This window comes from Periplaneta americana, chromosome 2 (genome assembly GCF_040183065.1).
Source record: "Periplaneta americana isolate PAMFEO1 chromosome 2, P.americana_PAMFEO1_priV1, whole genome shotgun sequence".
NCBI lineage: Eukaryota > Metazoa > Arthropoda > Insecta > Blattodea > Blattidae > Periplaneta > Periplaneta americana.
Genome location: NC_091118.1, coordinates 57,088,625 through 57,111,862, shown reverse-complemented (window position 1 = coordinate 57,111,862; position 23,238 = coordinate 57,088,625). Strand labels below are relative to the sequence as shown.

At 36.5% G+C, this 23,238-nt stretch overlaps 1 protein-coding gene across 1 annotated transcript in view; it reads right to left on the bottom strand.

The window, feature by feature from the left end:
* LOC138693954 (facilitated trehalose transporter Tret1-like) overlaps nucleotides 1–22,797 on the bottom strand; it is a 36,418-nt gene extending 13,621 nt beyond the window's left edge. The window contains exons 1-5 of the mRNA XM_069817686.1: nucleotides 22,263–22,797; nucleotides 21,480–21,615; nucleotides 14,572–14,690; nucleotides 6,275–6,475; nucleotides 785–867 (exon numbers count right to left, since the gene is read on the bottom strand). Coding sequence (XP_069673787.1) covers nucleotides 785–867; nucleotides 6,275–6,475; nucleotides 14,572–14,690; nucleotides 21,480–21,531 — 455 coding nt within the window. The 5' untranslated portion in view covers nucleotides 21,532–21,615; nucleotides 22,263–22,797. The remainder of the gene's footprint in view (nucleotides 1–784; nucleotides 868–6,274; nucleotides 6,476–14,571; nucleotides 14,691–21,479; nucleotides 21,616–22,262) is intronic.
* Nucleotides 22,798–23,238: the final 441 nt, after the last annotated feature.

Below are 23,238 nucleotides of genomic sequence, written 5' to 3'. Positions count from 1 at the left end.
ATCAAATTTTGCTACTTATATGATGTTGCTTTCAAGCAGCATTTTTACGGTCATGAATTTCATTCTCTGTATGACTAACATAATATAACCGTCTTCTGTGGCCGAATTAACAAAACTACAGTATATTGGTCTGAAGTGACAATATTATTTCCTAAACATAATTACAGTACTGTAGTTTTGTTACTTCGGCCACAGAAGATGGTGATATTATGTTACAGTTAAGCTCTACTGCATTCCTTTACCGACCACTCGCCCTTATCTCTACTCCGGAGCTCTCCCCACTACTCCTACTACTTCCCCTCTTTCGCGTCGCTGAGCTGTCAGGACTAAATAACGGTCTGTACTTTGATTCTACACGGTGGTAAATTTTATGTTATGTTATGTTACATTGTTGTTGTTCAGTCAGCTATTCGAAGACGGGTTTTAATCTCATAAGTGATCCCAATAAGTATCACTCATGAGGTAACTAAGCCAGGAGCTAATGGGTTAGGGTGGTAGAAATGATGAACGGGAGAAAATTTCGGGGCAGAAGAAGGTATCAGATGATAGACAACATTAAGATATATGGATCGTATACGGAGACTAAGGAGAAGGGAGAAAGTAGGAAAGATTGGAGCACGCTGGGTTTGCAGTGAAAAAATTGCCCTTGAGCAGAAAACTGTGTATTAATGAAAATGGTATATTTTAATAACTGACTTAGAATCGAATAAAATAATTTTGACTTTTGCCGTTCGAAAAGACATAGTAAAAAATAACATGCAAAAAAAAACAGTATGTAACTTACGCATGCGTAGCATTGTTTTCAGTTTGCTCTGCTTCAGATTTGCTCTGATGTATGTTCTCCTGGTCGTAGTGTTCAGCTGCCTCCTGTTGGAATTGGTTGAAATTCAAGATTATGAAATGAACATTAAAAATGACATAGCCCGGTCATTTAAAGAAATTAAATATGAGGGTTTTATTAATATAGCAAAATAGTAATTTATGTAACTTGTATAATCTTGGTAATTATAGCACGAGTGCATGTTTAGTGTAAGCCAGAGCTCTAATTTTCAGGAGTGTTTATAATCAAGATTATGCACGTGTTACATACAACGCTTTATGCTATACTAGCATTAAAATATAGTAGAGACATGAGTACTGAATATGACGTAATATATTTCATGGTTGCTAAGTAACCGTTTCTAAGAAATGTTATTTTATTCTTGTTTTGAAGCTTTTCTTACAGGTATGTTGTATAAAATTGTGTTATGAAGGCGATGATGACTTCATGGAATACTAGTTGCTAGGTCACCTTTTCTGGCACCAGTGCCAGAATTAGGCTAAGCCTAGCCGTCCACTGGCACCGTGAACGGCCGAATATTTGTTAGGCCGTATACGGCCGAATGCCGGACAACCGGCAGAAGAGCCGATCGATCGTCCACTGGAGCCGACACTTCGGCCGTCAATTACCAGTTCTATGTCCTCGTGCTACATGCTTATACTAACTTAATACATACATACATACATACATACATACATGCGCATACATTCACAAACAATGTCATTGTTATAAATTTAGGCGAGTAAACGTAGGATAATAAATCTAGGATAGATAAGAGTAGGCAATAGATATAATGAAAGACTCAAATTTTCACAACAGAATAACAGACCTACATACGCCTAGAGAGTGACAGAAACGAGACATAATGTGTTATATTATAAACATACAGGTAGCAAGCATGTAGTATTACTTTTATTGTAATGGGACATGCCGTTCAACTAATATTAAAAAAAAAATACATACATACATACATACATACATACATACAGCCACCGGCGTGGCTCAGTCGGTTAAGGCGCTTGCCTGCCGGTCTGAAGTTGCGCTCGAGCGCGGATTCGATCCTCGCTTGGGCTGATTACCTGGTTGGGCTTTTTCCGAGGTTTTCCTCAACAGTAAGTTGAATGCCAGGTAATCTATGGCGAATCCTCGGTTTATCTCGCCAAATATCATCTCGCTATCACCAATCTCATCGACGCTAAATAACCTCGTAGTTGATACAGCGTCGTTAAATATCCAACTAAAAAAGTACATACATATATACAAAAGGCTTTTAAGGAACCCACAGGTTCATTGTCGCTATCACATAAGCCCGCCAACGGTCCCTATCCTGTGCAAGATTAATCCAATTTCTATCATCAAATCCCACATCCCTCAAATCCTTTAATATTATTCTCCTATTTACGTCTCGGCCTCCCCAAAGGTCTTTTTCCCTCCGGCCTCCCAACTAACACTCTATATGCATTTCTGGATTCACGCATACGTGCTACATGCCCTCTCCATCTCAAACGTCTGGATTTAATGTTCCTAATTATGTCAGGTAAGGAATACAGCGTGCAGTTCTGTGTTGTGTAACTTTCTCCATTTTCCTGTAACTTCATCCCTCTTAGCCCCAAACATTTTCCTAAGCACCTTATTCTCAAACACCCTTAACCTCTGTTCCTTTCTCAAAGTGAGAGTTCAAGTTTCACAACCATACAGAACAACCGATAATATAACTACCTTATATAGCCTATATTCTAAGTTTCAGATTTTTTGAGGGCAGACTGGATGATAAAAGCTTTTCAACCGAATAATAATAGGCATTTCCCATATTTATTCTGCGTTTAATTACCTCCTGAGTATCATTTATATTTGTTACTGTTGCTCCAAGATATTTGAATTTTTACACCTCTTCGAAGGATAAATCTCCAATTTTTATATTTCCATTTCGTACAAAATTCTGGTCACGAGACACATATACTTTGTATTTTCGGGATTTACTTTCAATTCTATCGCTTTACTTGCTTCATGTAAAATTTCCGTGTTTTCCCCAAATCGTTTAGGATTTTCTCTTAACGTATTTAGGTCATCCTCTTAGACAAGAATCTGATGTAACGCATTCAATTCCAAACCCCCTCTGTTATCCTGAACTTTCCTAAAGGCGTATACGGATTCTGCTGTAAGTTTCACTGAGACACATTTTAATTAATCGAACTAGTTTCTTGGGAATACCAAATTCAATAAGAATATTTTATAAAACTTCTCTCTTAACCGAGTCATATGCCTTTTTGAAATTAACGAATAACTGATGTACTGTACCCTTATACTCCCATTTTTTCTCCAATATCTGTCGAATACAAAAAATCTGATCAATAGCCGAACTATTAGTCTGAAACCGCACTGTTGATCCCCAATAATTTCATCTACATATGGAGTTAACTTTCTCAAAAGAATATTGGACAAAATTTGTACGACGTTAACAAAAGTGGTATTCCTCGAAAGTTACTACAGTTAGTCTTGTCCCCTTCTTAAAAATAGGTCAAATTATGGACTCCTTCTATTGTTCTGGTACAGTTTCCTTCTGCTTATTGTTATTATTATTATTATTATTATTATTATTATTATTATTATTATTATTATTATTATTAGAATGAATGTGGAGGACATGTTACTATTTTTGGACAATCCCTACCTTATGAGGAGACGGAGGACCAAACGACGAAAATATAGGGTATATCCGATACTTAGAGAAAGGTGTCGCCTGGGTAAGTTTCATAATCTACACCTACACAATAAACATCTAGAAGTTTCTCGATTACTATCGGATGAATGTTGATACATTTCAATATATTTTAAATGTAATTCGTCCATCAATCTCAAAATGGTCAAATTTCAGAGAAGTTGTACCACCTGAGAAACGTTTGTCAGTGATATTAAAGTAAGTAGTAGGCCTACATGAATAATAATTTGTTAAGCCTTAAAAATTTTATTTCACTCGTTTAATGAAAAAAAAAATACAAGATCGAATTAATTTTTCGGCGTTCATGGCGAAATTTATGGAAACAGTGACCACGTGTTGCTCTGTTCGGCCGAATGAGACCGGAAAATCCCATTTGAATTGGATGCAATCGTCATTCGCCCGTCTTCGGCCGCAAACGGCCGAATAGGGCGAGTGTAATGGACGCGCGCCAATGCATTCTCTTGTTGTGGGATCATTCGGCCGTGTACGACCGTAAACGGCCGAGTTGTTATTCGGCCGAATTCGGTTCCAGTGGACGGCCAGCCTTGTGCACGATTTATAGCATCATAACAAGCGTGTTTGGTCCCGCGCCGTGGCGTCGTGGTCTAAGGCAACCTGCCTAGGACTCGCGTTATGGAATGCGCGCTGGTTCGATTCCTCATGGGGGAAGAAATTTTCTCATGAAATTTCGGCCAGTGTATGGGACCGGTGCCCACCCAGCATCGTGATACACTTGGGGAGCTACGATAGGTAGCGAAATCCGGTTGCGAATGCCAGCTATAACGGCTGGGGGGATCATCATGCTAACCACACAATACCGCCATTCTGGTTGGATGATCTTCCACCTCTGCTTCGGCATGTGGGCGTGAGGCCAGCAGCCGGCTGGTCGGGCTAGGCCCTTCACGGGCTGTAGCGCCACGGATTATTATAACAAGCGTGTTTAATTCTAGGATTGCATATAAACCCTACACAATATATCATCAGACATTATATAATATAGTACAACATATTATTGTGTTATTCTCTATTATGTTGTAATACTAATGCATCTGCCTTTTTCATTTAGTAGTCAGTCTGGTCTCTAATGGTGGTACATGATTATTTTTAGTAAAACTGTTCAAAACGTAGATACTCTGTATAGACCAAATTTACCAGTACACAATGTTTGTTTTTTATGTGATGTATTTTCTCTAAAGATAATTCGTAATCTTCACATCCATATATATTTTTTATATATTTGCAATATATACAGGGTGAGTCACGAGGATTTACCGTCCCTTACGGAGCTTATTTCCGAAGACATTCTGAGCAGAAAAGTCATATAAACATTTGTACTAATCTCAGTATTTTCAATATTACATTAATTTGGAGTTGTTAACAAAATACCTTTTTCTTTAATTTTAAGGGTAAAAATTTTTACAAATAGAAAATGAACTTTTCAGAAGTGTCATTTCTTTAATTGGCTAGTGTTCTCAAACTAAAAATGTGTTGTTAATTGTTTTGCACAGATATTATTTTTCAATTTTTAACTAAAAACATCATTCTTATGCGCTTAACAAAAAAAAAAGTGTTACAAATCATACGACTTTAGGAACTTGATTCTTTACAGTTTAATTGTGCAACGTAATATACAGTCTTAAAGAATTTACAAGAGTGGCGTGATTTGTAACAATTGTTGTGATAAATGCGTAAGAAAATGTAATTTTCTAGTTAAAAATAGAAACAAAATTCTGTACGAAGCAACTATGGAATTCACAACATATTTTTAGCTTCAGAATACTAGCTAATTAAAGAAATGATACTCCTGAATAGTTCATTCTTTATCTGTAATATTCTTTTACTCTTAAAACTCAAGAATAATGGTGTTTTATAAACAATTTCAAATTAGTGTAACTCTGAAAATATTGAGATTAGGACAAATGTTTATGTGACATTTTTTTGCTCAGAATGTCTTCGGAAATAAATCCTCGTGAATCACTACGTACATATGTATATATATATATATATATATATATATATATATATATATATATATATATATAAGACCTTTTTATTATTGAACAAAACTTATATATGACGTTACACAATTTGTTTTCCTTCATTACGACTTTTCGCTAATCATTTCTGCCTAATAGTTTTCATTAAATTTCAGTTTTAAAAAAGTATTTTCATTGTCGACTTTGTCTGTTATCTATTTCCTATCTATCTTTTCTTCTTTTTCCGTCACTTTGGAAGGTAGACACTTTAAAACAATCTACATGGTCATGAAGTCACATGGTACCTCATGATCCATTCAAATTCAGTCACTCGAGATTGTGGTCGTTAGAGATATTGTCATATTTTGAATTTCATTTATGGAAATATTGCATCATGTTTTGTGAAAGCTATTATTGAATTACACAATTGAAAGTGGATGTAATTAGATTGTGTAAAACTCTTAATAGTTAATAATAATATAGTTCACTCTATTATTTATTTCAGAGAGAGGAAGCACTGGGCTTCCCAGCCCCGACTTTACGGAAGTGCAGAACGTACTGCTGCAGTTCCTGGGGTGAGTAGAGATTTTTCTCCTCTTTTTTTTCATCTCTGAAGAGTTAACATTGGAATATGAATCTTTATTTTTCTCTTTTTCATTCACTAATACGTTTACTTCGCATATTTCAGAAAAAAATACTACTGTACTTAATTGTTGAATTATTGACCCTTCAGCAATATGAATTATATTTTGCACTCACCTCACTGGCGTTCAAAACTGTCAGTTGAATTACGGCGTTGTTGTCCATGATTCCCTTCTTGGTGGAATTGTTGTATTTGACGAGTTGTGAGAATTCTTCCTTCACGACGTCAGGCGTCACCCAACCACGTAGCCAACAGAGGGAGCGCTCGGCGTCTTTCACTCGGCCACGTGAAAGCAGCCATATTGGTGTCTCAGGCATCTGCGTGTTTTATTAGGTACTCTGTTACTGAACTGAGATTTAAAGACTGAATACAATTTATTGATGATGTAACGCATAACACAAGTAATTTAATTCATATGAAATGCTATGTGACAGAATTTTTCATTAAGCGTTTTGCACGTTTCTAAAATAATTATATCGGTATATTCATAGCCTAGTGAATGATACAACTGTTTGACACGTAGTTTATATAGCCTATTATTTAACCACTTCCCTGATTAACCCTTAACCCGAGTTAACTCGGGTTTGTAACTTGTGTCAAAATTTATTAATCCGAGTTAACTCGTTTGAGTCCCATTTTCGCTGTTAAGGATTATATCCCGAATATATACGTTTCCATTCTTTCATTAACCTTTTCCTCACTAGATGGCTACAGAAGTTAGTGATATTGCTATATCTGGTGGTGTTTTTTGTACTTCTTCCTTGCGAGTGGAATTCTATGCTCATATAGCATTCACACACAGTAGTGAGTAGATGCTAGTTAGTTTTGGCGGTTTCTGTTTGTGTTTACTGTTTTTTGTGCTGTTTTGTGTAAAGATGGATCAAGTTAGTGATTCCGAAACTTTTGATCAGGAATATATTCCTGTAGAAGATTAGGAAATGAAATATCGGTATCAGAAGACGAAGTTATAGACCAACAAACAGATTCAGATCAGTTGATGTCGCGTCTTTTCGACAGTGGTTTGAATAGAAGACATCTTGCACCATTTCTTCTGCACCTCCAAGGTCCCCATTCCCTGAAATTTTAACATTGTTTCTGATAACGATAATTCTCAATTTTTTAAATAATCCTTTGATAATGACTTCATCAACATTATATTCGAGGAGACTATTCGGCATGCTAATAAGTGCTCACAGAATACTGAAAATAATTCGTGGCGGCCTACTACAGACTCAAAATACAACCCACTTCGGCTTACAGGTAGACATTCTCTAGAAGTTATTCCACGAACTCTGAAGAAGAACAACTAACCAGACAGTGTTTCATGTGTAATATTGCGAGAGACTCAAAATACAATGAAATTCGACACAAGAGCAGATACTACTGTCCGGAATGCAATGTGCCACTGTGCGTAATACCCTGCTTTCGAGTCTATCACCCGACAAGCAACATTTCACGGCTTGATAACAGCACTGGTATTGTACCTCATAAATTAATCTATAAAAAACATAAGTTGGTAAATAGTTCAGGAGAAAATCGAAGTGGGACAACTACCAGAGCTGGAATCAAGGTGCACGAGATAACTCGGGATAATAATTCAGGTATGAATGTATGTCTGTTTCATAGTGATTTTTAGGTATGTAAGAAAATTAGTGATGTACAGTGATTCTGCAATATTAAATTACCTCTATACGAAAATAAAAAAAAATATTACACTTTTTTTTTCACAAAACTGGTAAAATATATAGTAAGGGAAGAGGTTAAAAGGCAAAGTTACAGGACATGAACGCCTGCACGGCATCGCATCGGGACGTTAAGGCTTCCATCTTTAGATATAACTTAATACGTATTTGTAGTGGTATGAATAACAGTCCTATGTGCAACCGGTCTTTATCTCCAAGGAAATACCTCTGATGCTCATTTCTGTTAGAGGCTGAATGAACGCAGCAACATAATGTAGCCGGAAGAATTGCATCAATGCAAAGAATCCATAACCCATCGGGAGTCGAACCCGCGACCTTCCTTCTTAATGCTTTGGATGTGTGAAATTTCTAACTTCTACATTTTATGCAAATTAATCTGAAACTTTTACCACATATTTCCTACAATGTGGACATGCAGTACACAAATTTTACATCAATATTCCAATTAGTTTACTTATAACTAGCTGTACCCGTGCGCTCCGCTGCATCCGTTAGAAATAAATATAAAGTAATTACATAATTACAATAGGAGATTTGATCCAGGGAACATTCGTGTTTCACAGAAGGATAAATCGTTTATTATATTACTTAATTTAAGTTGTATTAAAAAAATTAAAATGCGATCATTTTGATCCAGAGACCACTCATTTGGTCATACAAATTATTTTAGGAAATACAGGAAACGAATGCCTATCAAGTTTTCTGTACATAAGAAGCTGTTTTAATCTTACCTGTCCTCGATTCACTCAGAAGTTACTGTAATAACATTATAGGCCCAGCATTATGTCCATCTAGAGAAACTACACTTTCCAATGGTGAATTAATAATTAATTATACAAATCTGTTAATTTAGCTTCCGATATTCCTTCATACAAACACAGAAACATTCTTTGTAAGCTACCGTATATTTCATAGCTTTCGATTGTTGTTGTCCAAGGTCCCTTATAGACGAATTCATTTGTTTTTTTATTTCATTACACCGCCTTAGATGGCGTTGTTATTGTAATTTTGAAACTCATTTATCTCATTAAATATCAGTCCTATCAAAATTTTGCGTGGAATAAAACTTATCAGAAATTACGTTTAAAGAAACTTTTGTTATGTAATATTTTTCATGAAAATTAATAATAAGGGAGATATTTCGATTTATTTAATTCAAGCCCTCTTATAATCCTCCTTTTAAATAAAATATTTTGAATGCCATATAGCCTAAATTTTAAGTTACAACGAACTTAATTTATATTCCAATTTTCATATAAATCAGTTCAGCCATTATCGCGTGAAAAGGTAACAAACATCCAGACAGACAGACATACAAACAAAAATTTCAAAAAAGCGCTTTTCGGTTTCAGGGTGGTTAATTATATATGTTATGACCAATTATTTTTGGAAAATCGAAAATTACCAGAAAAATTTCGGCTACAGATTTATTATTAGTATAGATTAATTTTTTTTTAATAATGAATTATAATTGTCCCAATGTTCAAAGTTTATATAATTTTTCTTTAAATTTATATTTATTTTATTCCCAATAGATGTATGTAAGATATGGCACAGGTTTTCATATTTTTGCAATTACTCTAAGAAATAAATATTTACATTTTAGTTGTTAATTTTTCAATTTTTTAAAGCTTATAACGTCCTCAACATGTGGTGATTTGAATACCGGTACTTTTAATAGCAGAATAGAACACATGTGTCAGTTTACTTCACATGCTTTTGTGGACTTCCATGTAAAATTTCACTGCGATTTGGACAAAACCTCTATTCATTAGACCATTACAGCAACTTGAATGTTACAAAATGTTGAAAATTGGAATATCGATAAAACGAGTATCAGCGTACAACATATAGGCTATATGATATATACGAGTACTATCGGTATCCTTCCTTCCTATTGCAGATTTACCACACACATTTTCTCCTACACAACAGCGCGAAATATGAACTGAATGAAAAGTGAAATTAATTAGAATGAAGGACAAAGTCTGTCAGAATGACAGCCGAGTGTTAGTTTAAAGAACTGCAGCTCTACGCATGCGCTGGTCCCTTTAAATTCGTCCTGAGGAGCTCTAAATGTCATAGAGCCAAAATAAGCACAGATTTAGAAAAGTGAAACATTATCTTATTTTTTAGAGTTAAAAACGAATTTTCCATTTTTTTATGTTTTATTCTCGTTATTTTCACCAATCCATAGCCTTAACCGCAACCCTACCGTGTGCATCATTTCAAAGAATAGTTTACCATTCATAAATAGCCTACACCTGGTTTTTGCAAACCGCGGATTTGCAAAATTCTACTTTTCAGCTGATAAGCAAAAATATTGTTTCAAGCTCTTCCAGGTCAAAATATCAACTTTAAAATCGCGAAATAAGGCATATATTTTGTTTATACGCGGGATTGCTTTTTTTTTTTTTTTAGCAGAAACTTATTCGAAATTATTGTTTTAAAAAAACAATTCTGAATTATTTAGACTATTACATTTTAGTTTAAAGTGTCCAAAAGACGTATTTATTGGTAGTGACATAAATAATAGGTACTTACTTACTTACAAATGGCTTTTAAGGAACCTGAAGGTTCATTGCCGCCCTCGCATAATCCCGCCATCGGTCCCTGTCCTGAGCAAGATTAATCCAGTCTCTATCATCATATCCCACCTCCCTCAAATCTATTTTAATATTATCCTCCCATCTACGTCTCGGACTCCCCAAAGGTCTTTTTCCCTCCGGTCTCCCAACTAACACTCTTTATGCATTCCTGGATTCGCCCATAGGTGCTACATGCCCTGCCCATCGCAAACGTCTGGATTTAATGTTCCTAATTATGTCAGGTGAAGAATACAATGCGTGCAGTTCTGCGTTGTGTAACTTTCTCCATTTTCCTGTAACCTCATCCCTCTTAGCCCCAAATATTTTCCTAAGCACCTTATTCTCAAACACTCTTAACCTATGTTCCTCTCTCAGAGTGAGAGTCCAAGTTTCACAACCATACAGAACAACCGGTAAAATAACTGTTTTATAAATTCTAACTTTCTAAATAATAGGTGCGTGAATTAATACAATAAGCTTCGATGAAGCTAAATTCCCTGCCCGCTGTATTTTTGCAGGCACTGCAGTGATTAGAAATAGCTGGATTTACAGTTTTGTTTTAAAATTCATTGTACATAATTAAAATATAGACTGTAATGTTGTGCAATGGAAATTATGTTCACAATTTTGAATGATATTTCAATACAGTCGTATGCGGAGACAAAGGAGAGAGAAGAAAATAGGAAAGATAGGAGATTGCTGGATTTACAGTGAAATACTTGCGCTTAGACAGAACATTATGAATGAATGAATGAATTTAAATACAGAATTCTGAATCTAATATTCATACCGTATTTGAGTGACTATTAAAACACAAAGTACAAAGAGCTTGAATGTTTTCTGGTGTCTATTAGTTTATATTATTCGTACACAGGATGGAAGTCTCTCACAAATTTTGTGTACACAACAGTTAAGTGCCGATGGAGAACTCCGAAAATATTGTTAAAATGTACAAAAATCCTTAAGATTTCCCTAATGACACAAACCTCTAGTCTTTGTAGAATTATTCAGTAATGTATTTTATACAACGAGGTCCACCGCTGCGGAGTAACGGTTAGCCTGCCTGATCGTGAAACGAGCGGGCTAGGGTTCAAATCCTGATTGGGACAAATTACCTGGTTGAGATTTTTTCTGGGGTTTCCCTCAACCCTTTAAGAGCAAATGTTGGGTAATTTTCGACGTTGGACCCTGACTCATTTCGCTGGCTTTATCACAATCATCTCACTCAGAAGCTAGATAACCATAGCAGTTGATAAAAGGTCGTAAAACTAATTAAAAAATTACACGACGAGAATAAAAAAAAAAGTTACAGTTTTAAACGTGAAATAAAAACGAGTTTACGTTTGTTGTACTAATACCACTGAAATTATCCACATTTTATACCGAAATTTAAGATTTTTATGTACCATAAAATACTGCTCCCTCTGTCCCATAATAATTGTCCGGTACGCTTTTATTTCTTGTCCCATAATAATTGTCCGATGTCCATAATTTTACATTGGCGTTTACATAGGAGCAAAATGAAACACATGAATGAGTAATACAACTGTATTACTCCAGAATCAGTACAAAATTGTCACTCAATTAGCAAAAGAAAAAATAATTAGTCCGGGATCTGTATAAATTGGCCAATCATTGAGCCAAAAAAGAACATTTGCTGTCTGATGCTGGAGAGACTGAATTGCCCGGAAGTATCCCAGATCAAAACAATCATATCCAGACTGTTTGGCGGTTGGCACACGAGTTCCATAGTGATTCCACTGGCTGCTGCAGCGTTCATCCAGGTGCGGTCATTGGGAGCGATATGCGGACGCGCATTGTCCTGCTGAACTGACACCTGAATTCTCCCTGTGCGCGGTACAGGAGGCCATTTTGCATTTATTGCTGGGATTAATCTGGTGATGAGCATGGATCCACTTTCCAAACATTGCCGCCCCCGTTGCCAAATGTAGCGTGCTGTTCTTTTACTGACATAAAATTTTTCGGCCGCACCTGTTATGCACCTTTCTTCACTACGTCAGCCGTAGACTAGTGTTTTTCAACAAAAACCCCTATATGACCCGTTTGAAGAATGATTGCAGACGGCAGGTAGAGTAAGCTTGGACATAAACATGCGATCGATACTGCATTACGTCACCCTATTCTGACGTACTATGCACAGCGCTCTAGTAAAGAAATGCCTCAGTTCAGTTCGTTCAGTCTGCTAGTGGATATCGGAAGTGTGTCTGTACACAAGAGCGAATGGAAACTCCGAGACATACGTAACGCAAAGCAGAAGATTATATATAATGTGCTAAAATTTTGTAAAGAAGAGAAAAAGAAAGGTAATATCATTCCATTAACGAACGCTGTGAAAAGAACAGCAACGGCGGTGGGGAAGAGTGAAAGAACAAAACATATTATAGCTAAGGAGGGTGAGGAAGCAAAGCGCATTGGAGGACAATTTCCAACTTCTGGTAAAAGCCACCCACATTCAAAGAAAAATGTACTTGATGATTTTGAAAAATGTGTCATCCGCAGAACTTTTTTGTAGTTTTATGAGCAGAGATAAATAAATTCTGACCCTAAGCAAGCTTATGAATGCTATTAAGGAAAAGATACATTCTGGAGACTGCTGAAACCATGGGATATAAATTTAAGAAATGCAAAACCATACGATATGTTTTAATGTAGCTGTCGGACATTATTGCACGTCGTGCAGCATACCTGAGAATGCTAAAACAAAACGAAAAGGGGCCAAAGAAGCCAATTGTTTATACAGATGAAACATAGGTCCATACTCATTATACCGTATAAAAGTGTTGGTAGCATGATGAAGTGCAAGGTATGCAAGTAAACCAAAGTGTTGGGCATAGGAATATTGTTGTTCATGTTGGTGGTGAAATGAAATTCATCGAAGGGGCGGAGTTGATATATGACTCCAAATCTTATTCTGCAGATTATCATGATGAAATGAACCGGGAAAATTATAATAAATGGTTAAAGGAACGTCTCACACCAAATCTTCCATCTGCATTGTTGTGTTAGATAATGCAGAATCACCAAAGATTACTGGATAAAATGCTGCCAATCTGTTAAACATATCGGGGACGAATATTGGCATCGTGGCGCGTTAATGGCAGAGGAAGTTGAAAGGATAGTAATACACATGAGTAGTGATAAAGAGTGTGATGAAGTTGAGACGTATTATGATAGGCCAGGTAGCAGCACAGAAGAAGGCAGTTCAACTGATAATGCAGATGAAATTGAGGCCTCTGCGTCGGACATACAGCTATTTCTGGAATAAGGTACTATACGTGTATATACCGTACATCTGACAGAAAAAGTAAATTAAATTATGGTATTGGTAATTGTATTTGATTATAACAGCTGTTGATGTTTTTATTGTCAGCCTGTACCATTATTTCTCCAGCTGATTCGCCACGCATCGAGACTGAGCGGATCGCATTCACGACACACGAGCGCCCTCATCTGAAAACTGCAATGTTTCCTCAGACGAGTTATACCGCCTGCCGTTCACTGTCTGTAAGGTTCTTGCTACCCCTGTCACTCACTACCGCCAGTTGTGTTCCCAGGATGTCCATGTCTGTTCAAACGCACGTACTCACTGCAAGAGTATGCTCTACTAATGATTTCCAGCTTGCTTTGCTACACTAGTTTGTATATAGTGCCATACCGGTGAGTTGAAAACCAATACCCACTTTCGGCGATCTTCTGGGTGGTGTGTGTTGCTTGTCTCAATAAGATCACATCATTGCCCTGCATAACCTTGTGCACTGATCTACAGCGCTTCTCCTCATGCGTGCACTTCTCGTTTCCCCGTCGTCTGTGATTACTGTAATACCATTTCGGCGTACCGGACAATTATTATGGGACAGAGGGAGTAGAATCCCAGTTACTCACCCAAACAAAACTAAAAACAAATAATACTAATAATCATTTTAAAACACCCTATATATTAAATTGCGTTCCTTACTGTAATAGAGTTGGCGTGGAATCACAAAGAAAGTAGCAGGAGAGAAGTTCTGTTGTTCATTGAGCAATAATTTTACAGTCATGTGTTAAGCGAACGTTTCGGTAATTGCAAAATGTCTTCTAAACAGTAGACCTAGGCCTACCTACCTGTGAGACGTAGATCACGGTGATAATTGGCAAACAGATGTTTATTGCTGCTGTGGTTTTCCAGGTAGTCACCGTGCCCATGATGTAAGTAATGAAAAAGCTAGACTGCACCACTACACCTGCGAATTAAAACTAAAATTACTAAAAAGCTTCTTCATGTAGAGTGATGTATGGCTATTATGAACAAAATATCAAGCTTTTGCTGTAATTTTTCTATCAACGCATACACAAATCAGAAACACTTAAGACATGTACTACGTTAGACATGTATAAAGGATTTAGAGTTACATTTACTTTTTATTTATAATAATAGAGTGTTTTTTTTTTTAATTTTAATCCATCATGATAGCTTTCTGTGTTGTATAGTGCTAAAAAACTGGCCATATTGTACAGAGCAATGAAGTAAGACTATTGTGATACACTCAGATTCTTAATGCATCTCCTGTAAAAGTTTGGTTGAAATCATATTAAAATTGACTAAGATTTAGTAATTTTTGTAATGAACTTTTTTCCCCATAAGAATTTACAGGTAAACAATTAACTGAAACTTTAACGTCTTACTGTTACTGTTAGAAAACTGCTGTGTGTTCAAATAATTTTGTTATGTGTAGCCAATAAGGAAATAGATTCAGAAAATAATGGTACAGTTTGTATTGATAATAGTACATTATGCAATGAGCCTATAATGATAGTAATTAAGAAGCGAATATGCATGTTTATGAAACGAGCGCAAGCGAGTTTAATAATTTTCATACGAGCTTCTTAATTACCATTATAGGCGAGTTTCATACGACTTTTTATGCTCGACCATATTTCTAACTTGAAATTATTCATTTTATTTGTATCTAACTGACCTTGAGCAATACCTCGCAAATTGTGAGATGTGCGCAGACGCGAAAGTATTGATTTTTTCCGAGGAACAGATGTCCACATTGACCTTGATAGCTATAAGAACCTACAGAGTAAACTAAATATTAACTTTGATATAACATTGAAATTAAATTATACATTGAAAAAAGAGTTGACAAATTGAATTTATTTGAATATTATTTACAATTAACGCTAATTGTTATAGTAACAGAACATAACCTTCTGCGACAGTATTGGATTTCCAGCCTCCGTGACTTTTCGCTAATTCTCTTTCGATTGCATATCCGAGAATAATCGATACTTGCGGTTTTCTAACGGTACAAAGCTGACTTGTCATTGGCTGAGGTTTCATAACGGTATAAAAAAGCTAACTTGTCATTGGCTGAACACCTGTACTTTAATGAGTAGGTGTACTTTAATGAGTAGGTGTACTTTAATGACATGCATTAAAGGACTGCTACCAGGTGTATAATTACTACATTTCGGCATAGTCGAGCATAAAATAAATTAAAATACGTTTTTTAAGTAATGAAGAATGTATTTTCCAAAGTTGTGTTAAATTTTAGCAGTAAGATGAATTAAGACTGTTAAGCTAAAATTGTTAGATGAATAAGTAAAAATAGGGAAAACTCGGCTAATTCCGCAGTACTGCATGTATGATTTTACTGCGGGTTTACAATAGCGTGAACGTAAGTTTTGAGAGGCTGTCAACAGGAGGCATGTCCTGTGCAGTGCTATAGAAAAAATCAAGGATATTGGTCGACACATCTGTCGGCAATACAGTAGAACATCGAAAGTTGGCTGTTCTTCGTGTTTTTCTACACAGCTGTGAAGAAAGTGAGTATTGTTACATATAAATTGTTCCTTTCATGTTACTTTCATAATGCATTTCATAATTATTTACTACTGCGGAATTAGCCAAGTCCTATTGCGGATTTATGCGCACAGTTGCGGAATTACCCGAGTTGTACAACTAAATATATTTGCATTTTAATAGGTCTCTTTATCTCATTTGGTAATGAAAGGTTTCGTCCATGTCTACATACCTTGATAATATTTTTCAATAAACATTTTGATAAAAATATGATAGATTTACTTCCTGATATTGCGGAATTAGCCGAGTCTCCCCTAAGTCTCCATGTGAAATTTTGTAACTTATACTGTATTTTATGTTCCAACATGTCAATTCAAACATCCCTGAAAAGCTGAGACATTATAAAATACTACTCAAGGGACAGTAAGTTATTTTAAGTTAGATAATTGATCAATTCGATCGATTTTTTCACTGTAAACATAATATCTCAATAGCTCTCTGAGAATTAGCTAACTTCTGATTTCGCCTGGGGTTCCGACGGCTTTTTGACGTGCTGGAATTAACATGAACAGGTTCTTCATAAACAAGTCTATGCTAAACATTTCAACGCCGTGAACTGAGATTGATTTTGTGACTTCGAAATGCATGGGAACTTCCAATAAAAATTAAAGATACTTATTCGGAATCGAAGTGAGGACTGCTCGCATATCAGGCTGGCAGGTCTCTGCGATGTACGTCATCATGGGCGCCTCCATGAAGCCGATCCCTACCCCGATGATGGCGTTGGTGACGTAGAGCATGATTAAAGAGTTCGAAACGCTGTACAGAATCCACCCCACCAGGAAGGGTAGATTAACGATAATCATAGACCACTTGCGGCCGAAGAATTCGACTATAACGCCGGACATAACACTGCCAAACGGCTGGAATATGTAGGCAATGCTTCCTGAAAAATATGCAAGACTTTTTGGCAGTGGCGGCTCGTGGGTATTGAATTCAGGAGGGCTGCATACAAAAATAAACCATGCAACTTACCTTATTTAAAGATTAATTCCATGCGCCTTGTCTTGTAGGTTGCAAACTTTTGAATCATCTTCTTATTAAAATCCGATATGTCGTTTAAAACAGTCTTTACAATGGAAAACATAGCTAATGCGGTCAGGCTCTCTTCTCTCATCGTATTTCTAAGATAGGATTTTACTCTCTTCAAACACGAAAAGCAACGTTCTGGTTCGGAAGGTGATAGCTATGCGTACTAGTTCCACAACTTCTGAAAATGAGGCCTGCAAGTTCTCAGATAGAATAAACTGCAAGAGCTTGACTGCGTCACTGATGTTTCTGAATTCTTTTCTCTGATACAACACTGTGAGTTCCGTTTTTAGTTTGTCTTTATCGAACATTAGAAAAAGCTTCACACATACATTTAGGTCTTTTTCAGGAAATTAGCTTTTGTAGCGTTCAAATTTTTCTTGACACAGAAGAGAAGATAATATCAGATGATCTATGAACTGGAATCGGGTGTTGGTTTGTGTGATAATGAGGTCACACACTTCCTTGGCTGCCGCAATCCTTGTCTGAATCCCTTCGACCTTACGACGCTTTTTAGGGTTTTCATTTTCACAGATCTCGCCGCTCAACTGTGAACTGTTCCGTATTGTCTGTATGGCATTAACAAAGCTTGATATGCAGTCGGCCTCTGTAGCATAGTCGGTTGCGGGTTCGATCCCGCCCCAGGTCGATGGCAAGTGTGTTTAAGTGAGACAGGCTCATGTCAGTAGATTTAATGGCATTTAAAAGAATCCTGCGGGACAAAATTCCGGCACACTGGCGACACTGATATAATCCCTGCAGTTGCGAGTTTCGTTAAATAAACCATAATTTAATTTGTTTTATATGCAAATTTGTACCTTAGAAATATCTAACTGGCGATGTTGTAGTTGGTTGTATAATATATCTACATAATACATCAATATATTTGAAAAAAAAAAACAGCCAGAAATTGAATTGTGGATCTTCAAGAGCACGCACCAGGGCGCTTGCCTGATTTATTGTGATGGTGTTAGATGTTTTAGATTCCATTATGGTTTGAAAACATTCTAGCAATGGCTCCTTCTTCTCATGAACAACATTTACTGTTCTTACTTTTAAAACTCCATCTTGTTGCCTCAGCTGATGGACTTGTCTTTGAAACACATTAATCTAATACAGACTGTGTGGAGAGAGAGAGAGAGAGAGAGAGAGAGAGAGAGAGAGAGAGAGAGAGAGAGAGAGAAGAAAGCAGGGATACTGGTTAAGTCAGCAAAAAATATGCGAGGCTTTATATTTTGTTTAGCGGCTCTTTCCATTATGAGATTCAACTGATGGGCACTTAATTTCACATTTCTCCTGAATTGTTAAGGTACTGAACTTAATAGACTGTAAATATTGTACAGAATTAAGCATTGCTACACTTGTTATACTCACAACATTAAAGTAAATGCATTTAAAACTGCTCGCTACTGACAAGCTGCTGTAAATTTTGCAGCGCCTGGAAACTCTGGATTCATGGGCAGGGGCAGCACGGGGAGGGGTAAAACTAACGCGCAAAGCATCCGAGACGAGACTGGCAGCTCCAGGGGAGGAAGTGGCTTCATCCATAGTCCTTGTTTCTGGCTTCGCTCTGGCAGCACCAGGGGAGGAAGCGACTTCACTAACGATTGCGTGTATGTCAATGGGAGAGAAATTTTAAAAATTTCGAACCGCTAAATAGAGACTGTGTAATAAATGTATTTCACAACATAAAATGAGACAAGAGCCACAAATGTCTGGGGGTGCTGCAGCTCCGCAGCCCCCCTTCGAAAGCAGCCCCTGCTTTTTGGTCATATGATATTTACAGACTATGGAATAAATGAAATCCGAAATTGTATCGAGAAACAATATTTCTGCAACAAGCTGAAACCAAAGTTCTGTAGCATTGTGATCGTAGTAATATAACACACGGGACAATGTCCCCCCCCCCACCAGAGTGTTTGATGAATTAGCTTCCTCTCATACACGCCGAGCATTAGATGGCTTCCATCTGTGCAAAAGCCTAACTTATTTTTGCTGTTCAGCCTCCAACTGTTTCTTATAATTTTCAGACGTTATTACGCCTGTGTCTTGTAGTTTTCTCTTTTGCCACCAGTTGAAGTGTTAGCAGCGGAAATGGCTACAGCTCTTCAGTAGGTGAGGAATTAGGCAAACCTAAATGTCCTTGTGCAGATGGTGTCTGTGGTGTTTTTGGGAGAGTGGTAATGTCTTCTTCAACGCGAATTTCATATCAATTTTCGGCTAGAGCCAGGTCGTACTCAGACATGTAATCCTGTAGTACGACAGGATGTCAGTTCTCTTAGCCTGTAGAATCAAGGTGAAGGATATGCCGAATTAATTGATATTCTATGTTTGTGTCGAGAATTGTGACTTTTCCTATTTGTCCGAAGTCAATGAAAATTAAAATATATAAAGTTTAATTAAGGCTGGTTGAATGGAAGATGAGTAGTTTCATAGATGCAGGCAGACACACAGGGAGAAAAACAGATAAACGGACAAAGTGGCACTAAAAAGCTCTGTGTAGGATGCGAACTCTCTTAAGACCAAAAACAGAAAAACTGTAATATAGGCTAGACAGCCCCCCAGGTCTTCTAAAAAGGAATACAAGCGAAATCGACACATGTCGAGATCTCCGCAAAACACAGTGGATGAATGGATGATGAATGAATGACTGATTGATTGAATGTACTGAAAGAGGAAGAATTACCAATTAAATGGTAGGCCTACACGATGATATACGCGTCCTTGCAAGGGCTCATGTAACTCGTGCATGGTTCAATGTGATCTGCCTTTGCCGTCCACCTACAAAGAATGAGAAACAACTCGAATATTCGATAAACCGACCCTGAGATACTCCGCGAGATGGGAGAGTTTTGCATACTGACTATAGTGCCGGGCGTTCAATAGCAATATATAATTTCTATTTTTCGTAACCGGTTGTGCAGGCCCTATCTAAAATTGTTTCTCACATTTTTTAATTTTCTAGGGAGGGGTCTATAGCTCTCAGCAGATTTTCGAAGCGGTCTGTGACTCAAAAAAGATTAAGAACCACTGTCCTAGTTGGATTGAGAAGAATATTTTATCACTTTATTTCAATATTATGTTTTTTTTTAATTAGAAAGTTGTATTTATAATACGAGTATATTAACATTATCTAAACAACAAAATGTTTTGCTTGATACATTTTCTTTTATGTTTTGACAACAATATTTAATTACTTTATTTCAATTTGTCTTTTCAAATTATAAAGCAGTATATTTACCTTAGCTAGGTAACGAAATGTTATTATGATTTTGATTTATGTATTTCTTTATATATTTCGTTTTCTGTGTTTTGCAATAAGCAGAGAAATGTCTGAAACAATAATTTGTTACTTTCTTAAAGCAATTTACCTCATTGACGACGGATTGCTTTAACATTTCTATTAGTTGCATACGCTCATCTCCAACAATATTATTATACGTTTGAGCATGCCTGGTGTAGCTCAACGATATAATTGTAACTGTAGAGTTGGTACTTGTTCTGTTCTGTTTGTAAATAGTTCTCTTATTGAAGCAATCTCCAGTAATTTCAATGTCCTACATAATATTATTCTACGTTAAATTTGTACTTCAGTAATTAATACTGCCTTTGTTCTTGAATTATACAATAAATTGTCTAGTCTTTATTAATCTGGTAATATTTTAGTACTTTGATTTTATTGCAAATTTAATATTAATTGTAATATTAATTTCAATTCTATTCTTGATATTGTACTTGTAATCCATTGAAAGAGGAAAAGAGAAGACCTGATGATCTCATCTGTACCAGATTAAATAATAAATACACAAAGAAAGTAAGAACGAAAGAAATAAAGGAATAAATATAGAAAGAAAAGAAGTGAAGAAAGAAAGAAAGAAGGAAAGAAAGAAAAGAAATAAATAAAACAAAAAATAAATAAAGGAGTAAATAAAGAAAGAAAAAAGTACCGGTAACTAAATAAGTAAACCGCCAGCAATGTTACTTCTTGGTTACGCTACACTTGAATATTTGACACTGTCTATTTACGTTTGCAACAGGTTTCCAGCGCCCGCCCACCAAGTGCCCGGGCGCCCAATATGCAAAATGCCTGACGTGAGCACGTCTGATCTAGACGGAGAAGCAAAAATGTTCTTACCAAGCCAAGAAGCTTCGTCGTGGTTGACAGTAATTCCTTCCTCAGCGTCCATCAGTGCCGCAATGATAACCGTGGGGAAGGAATAAGCAATGCAAAGGTCGAAGAGCAGAAGATGCACCGAAATGTTGGCTAGCACCTGAAAAATATGTAGTGCAATAATGAACAATAATATTCGGGCCCAAAGTATAGTAATAATAATAATAATAATAATATGTTGCGCAATTAGAGTGAAATAGATAGTGCAGTGAGTCTTAGCGAACGTTGATGTAATGTATCATTCTATGACGAAGGGATGTAAAAATTGGTTTCCCGTTATGACACGTGGCCCGTAATGGCGGAAACTATATGGAGAAGTAGTTTAAGATGTGTAGAATCCAATGAAAATAAAGTATTTTGAAAATAATGTTGTATTTATTTAAAAAATTATCGGTACTCACTTTAAAAACGTGCCTCGTATATATTTTATAATTAAAACAGCGTTATTTTCAGTGGGCTTACGTACATTCACATACTACATTAGGAGTATGAAAAGAGTGTCATTGAATTGTCCTTTGATATGCGTACAATTTTTTTTTCCTTTCCCTTCTATTGCATATGGGTAGATGGTGGATGCGGGATGACTTATGATTGAAAGTAGGTGCACATTTACTATAGGTTACATTTTTTTTTTTTTCATTCAGACCATGGCTGAACAGGTTTTAAACGTAGATAGACGACGTAAACATGCTACTGTATCTCCGTACAGTCAGAAGGAAAAGAAAAATGAAGTACTGTAGCACATACCTCGTCATCATTGATGGAATTGCAGTGAACGGCGATATAATTCTCGTAAGTTGTCGAAGCTGAATCGTCTTCGCCTGTCACTTAAACAGTTTTTTTATCGAGACATTTTCTGAAGAAAACCTCTAAAATGGGGATCACTCAATTTCTTTAGAGGAATATTTGCACTGAGCATCATGTTGCACATGTTTTTGCAAAACGTTTCCCGCACAACAAAATGATGATGATGTAAATGGTTCCTTAGATTTCATTTCAACGCATTTATTGTGCGATGTACTGTTGCAATGTTTCTCTATAGCCTGAGTTGTTCTGGTTTATATTTCAATTTCACATATATTACGCACGATATTGTCTTCGTCAATACATAAAAGTCACTTCCATACTTCTTAATTGCACTTCGTATCTCTGAGCGAATTGAACGTTTTGCCTTCGCAATTATAAATGGATCAGCACAACACTATTCAACGCGTACTAAATATTATCGGACCATCGGACTGTGCCCCCGTAAGATATGCGAACTGAATTCTAATTCCTTCTCAGCCTCTGTAATATATTTCTCTCCCTGCACTCCTATCTCTCTCTTCTATCTCTCTCCCTTTCTCTCCCCCACTACTCACAATTTTTAGCCTTCTTGCGGGACAGTTTATTTGCACTTGCAGTCCAGTGTTGTCAGCTCAACATGAATATTGTAGCACGGAGTGGCGAAAGAAATATTATTAAGCAAGTAATAGCATTTTGCGATGAAGAGAAACAAACAGCTCATCTCTTTCCTATAAATAAGGCAACGATAAAAGCAGCTGCGATCACTTGTGAGACTTATTTTATTTCAATTGATTACGTATTAAAATTACTTACTTAACTAATACTAATACAAATACAACATGTTATGTAATTTATATAGACAGGTCATAGCGCCTAATAAAGAGAATCAGGAGAGAGGGAGTCTGTGCAGGAGATGAAAAGTTAGAATCACCAGGGA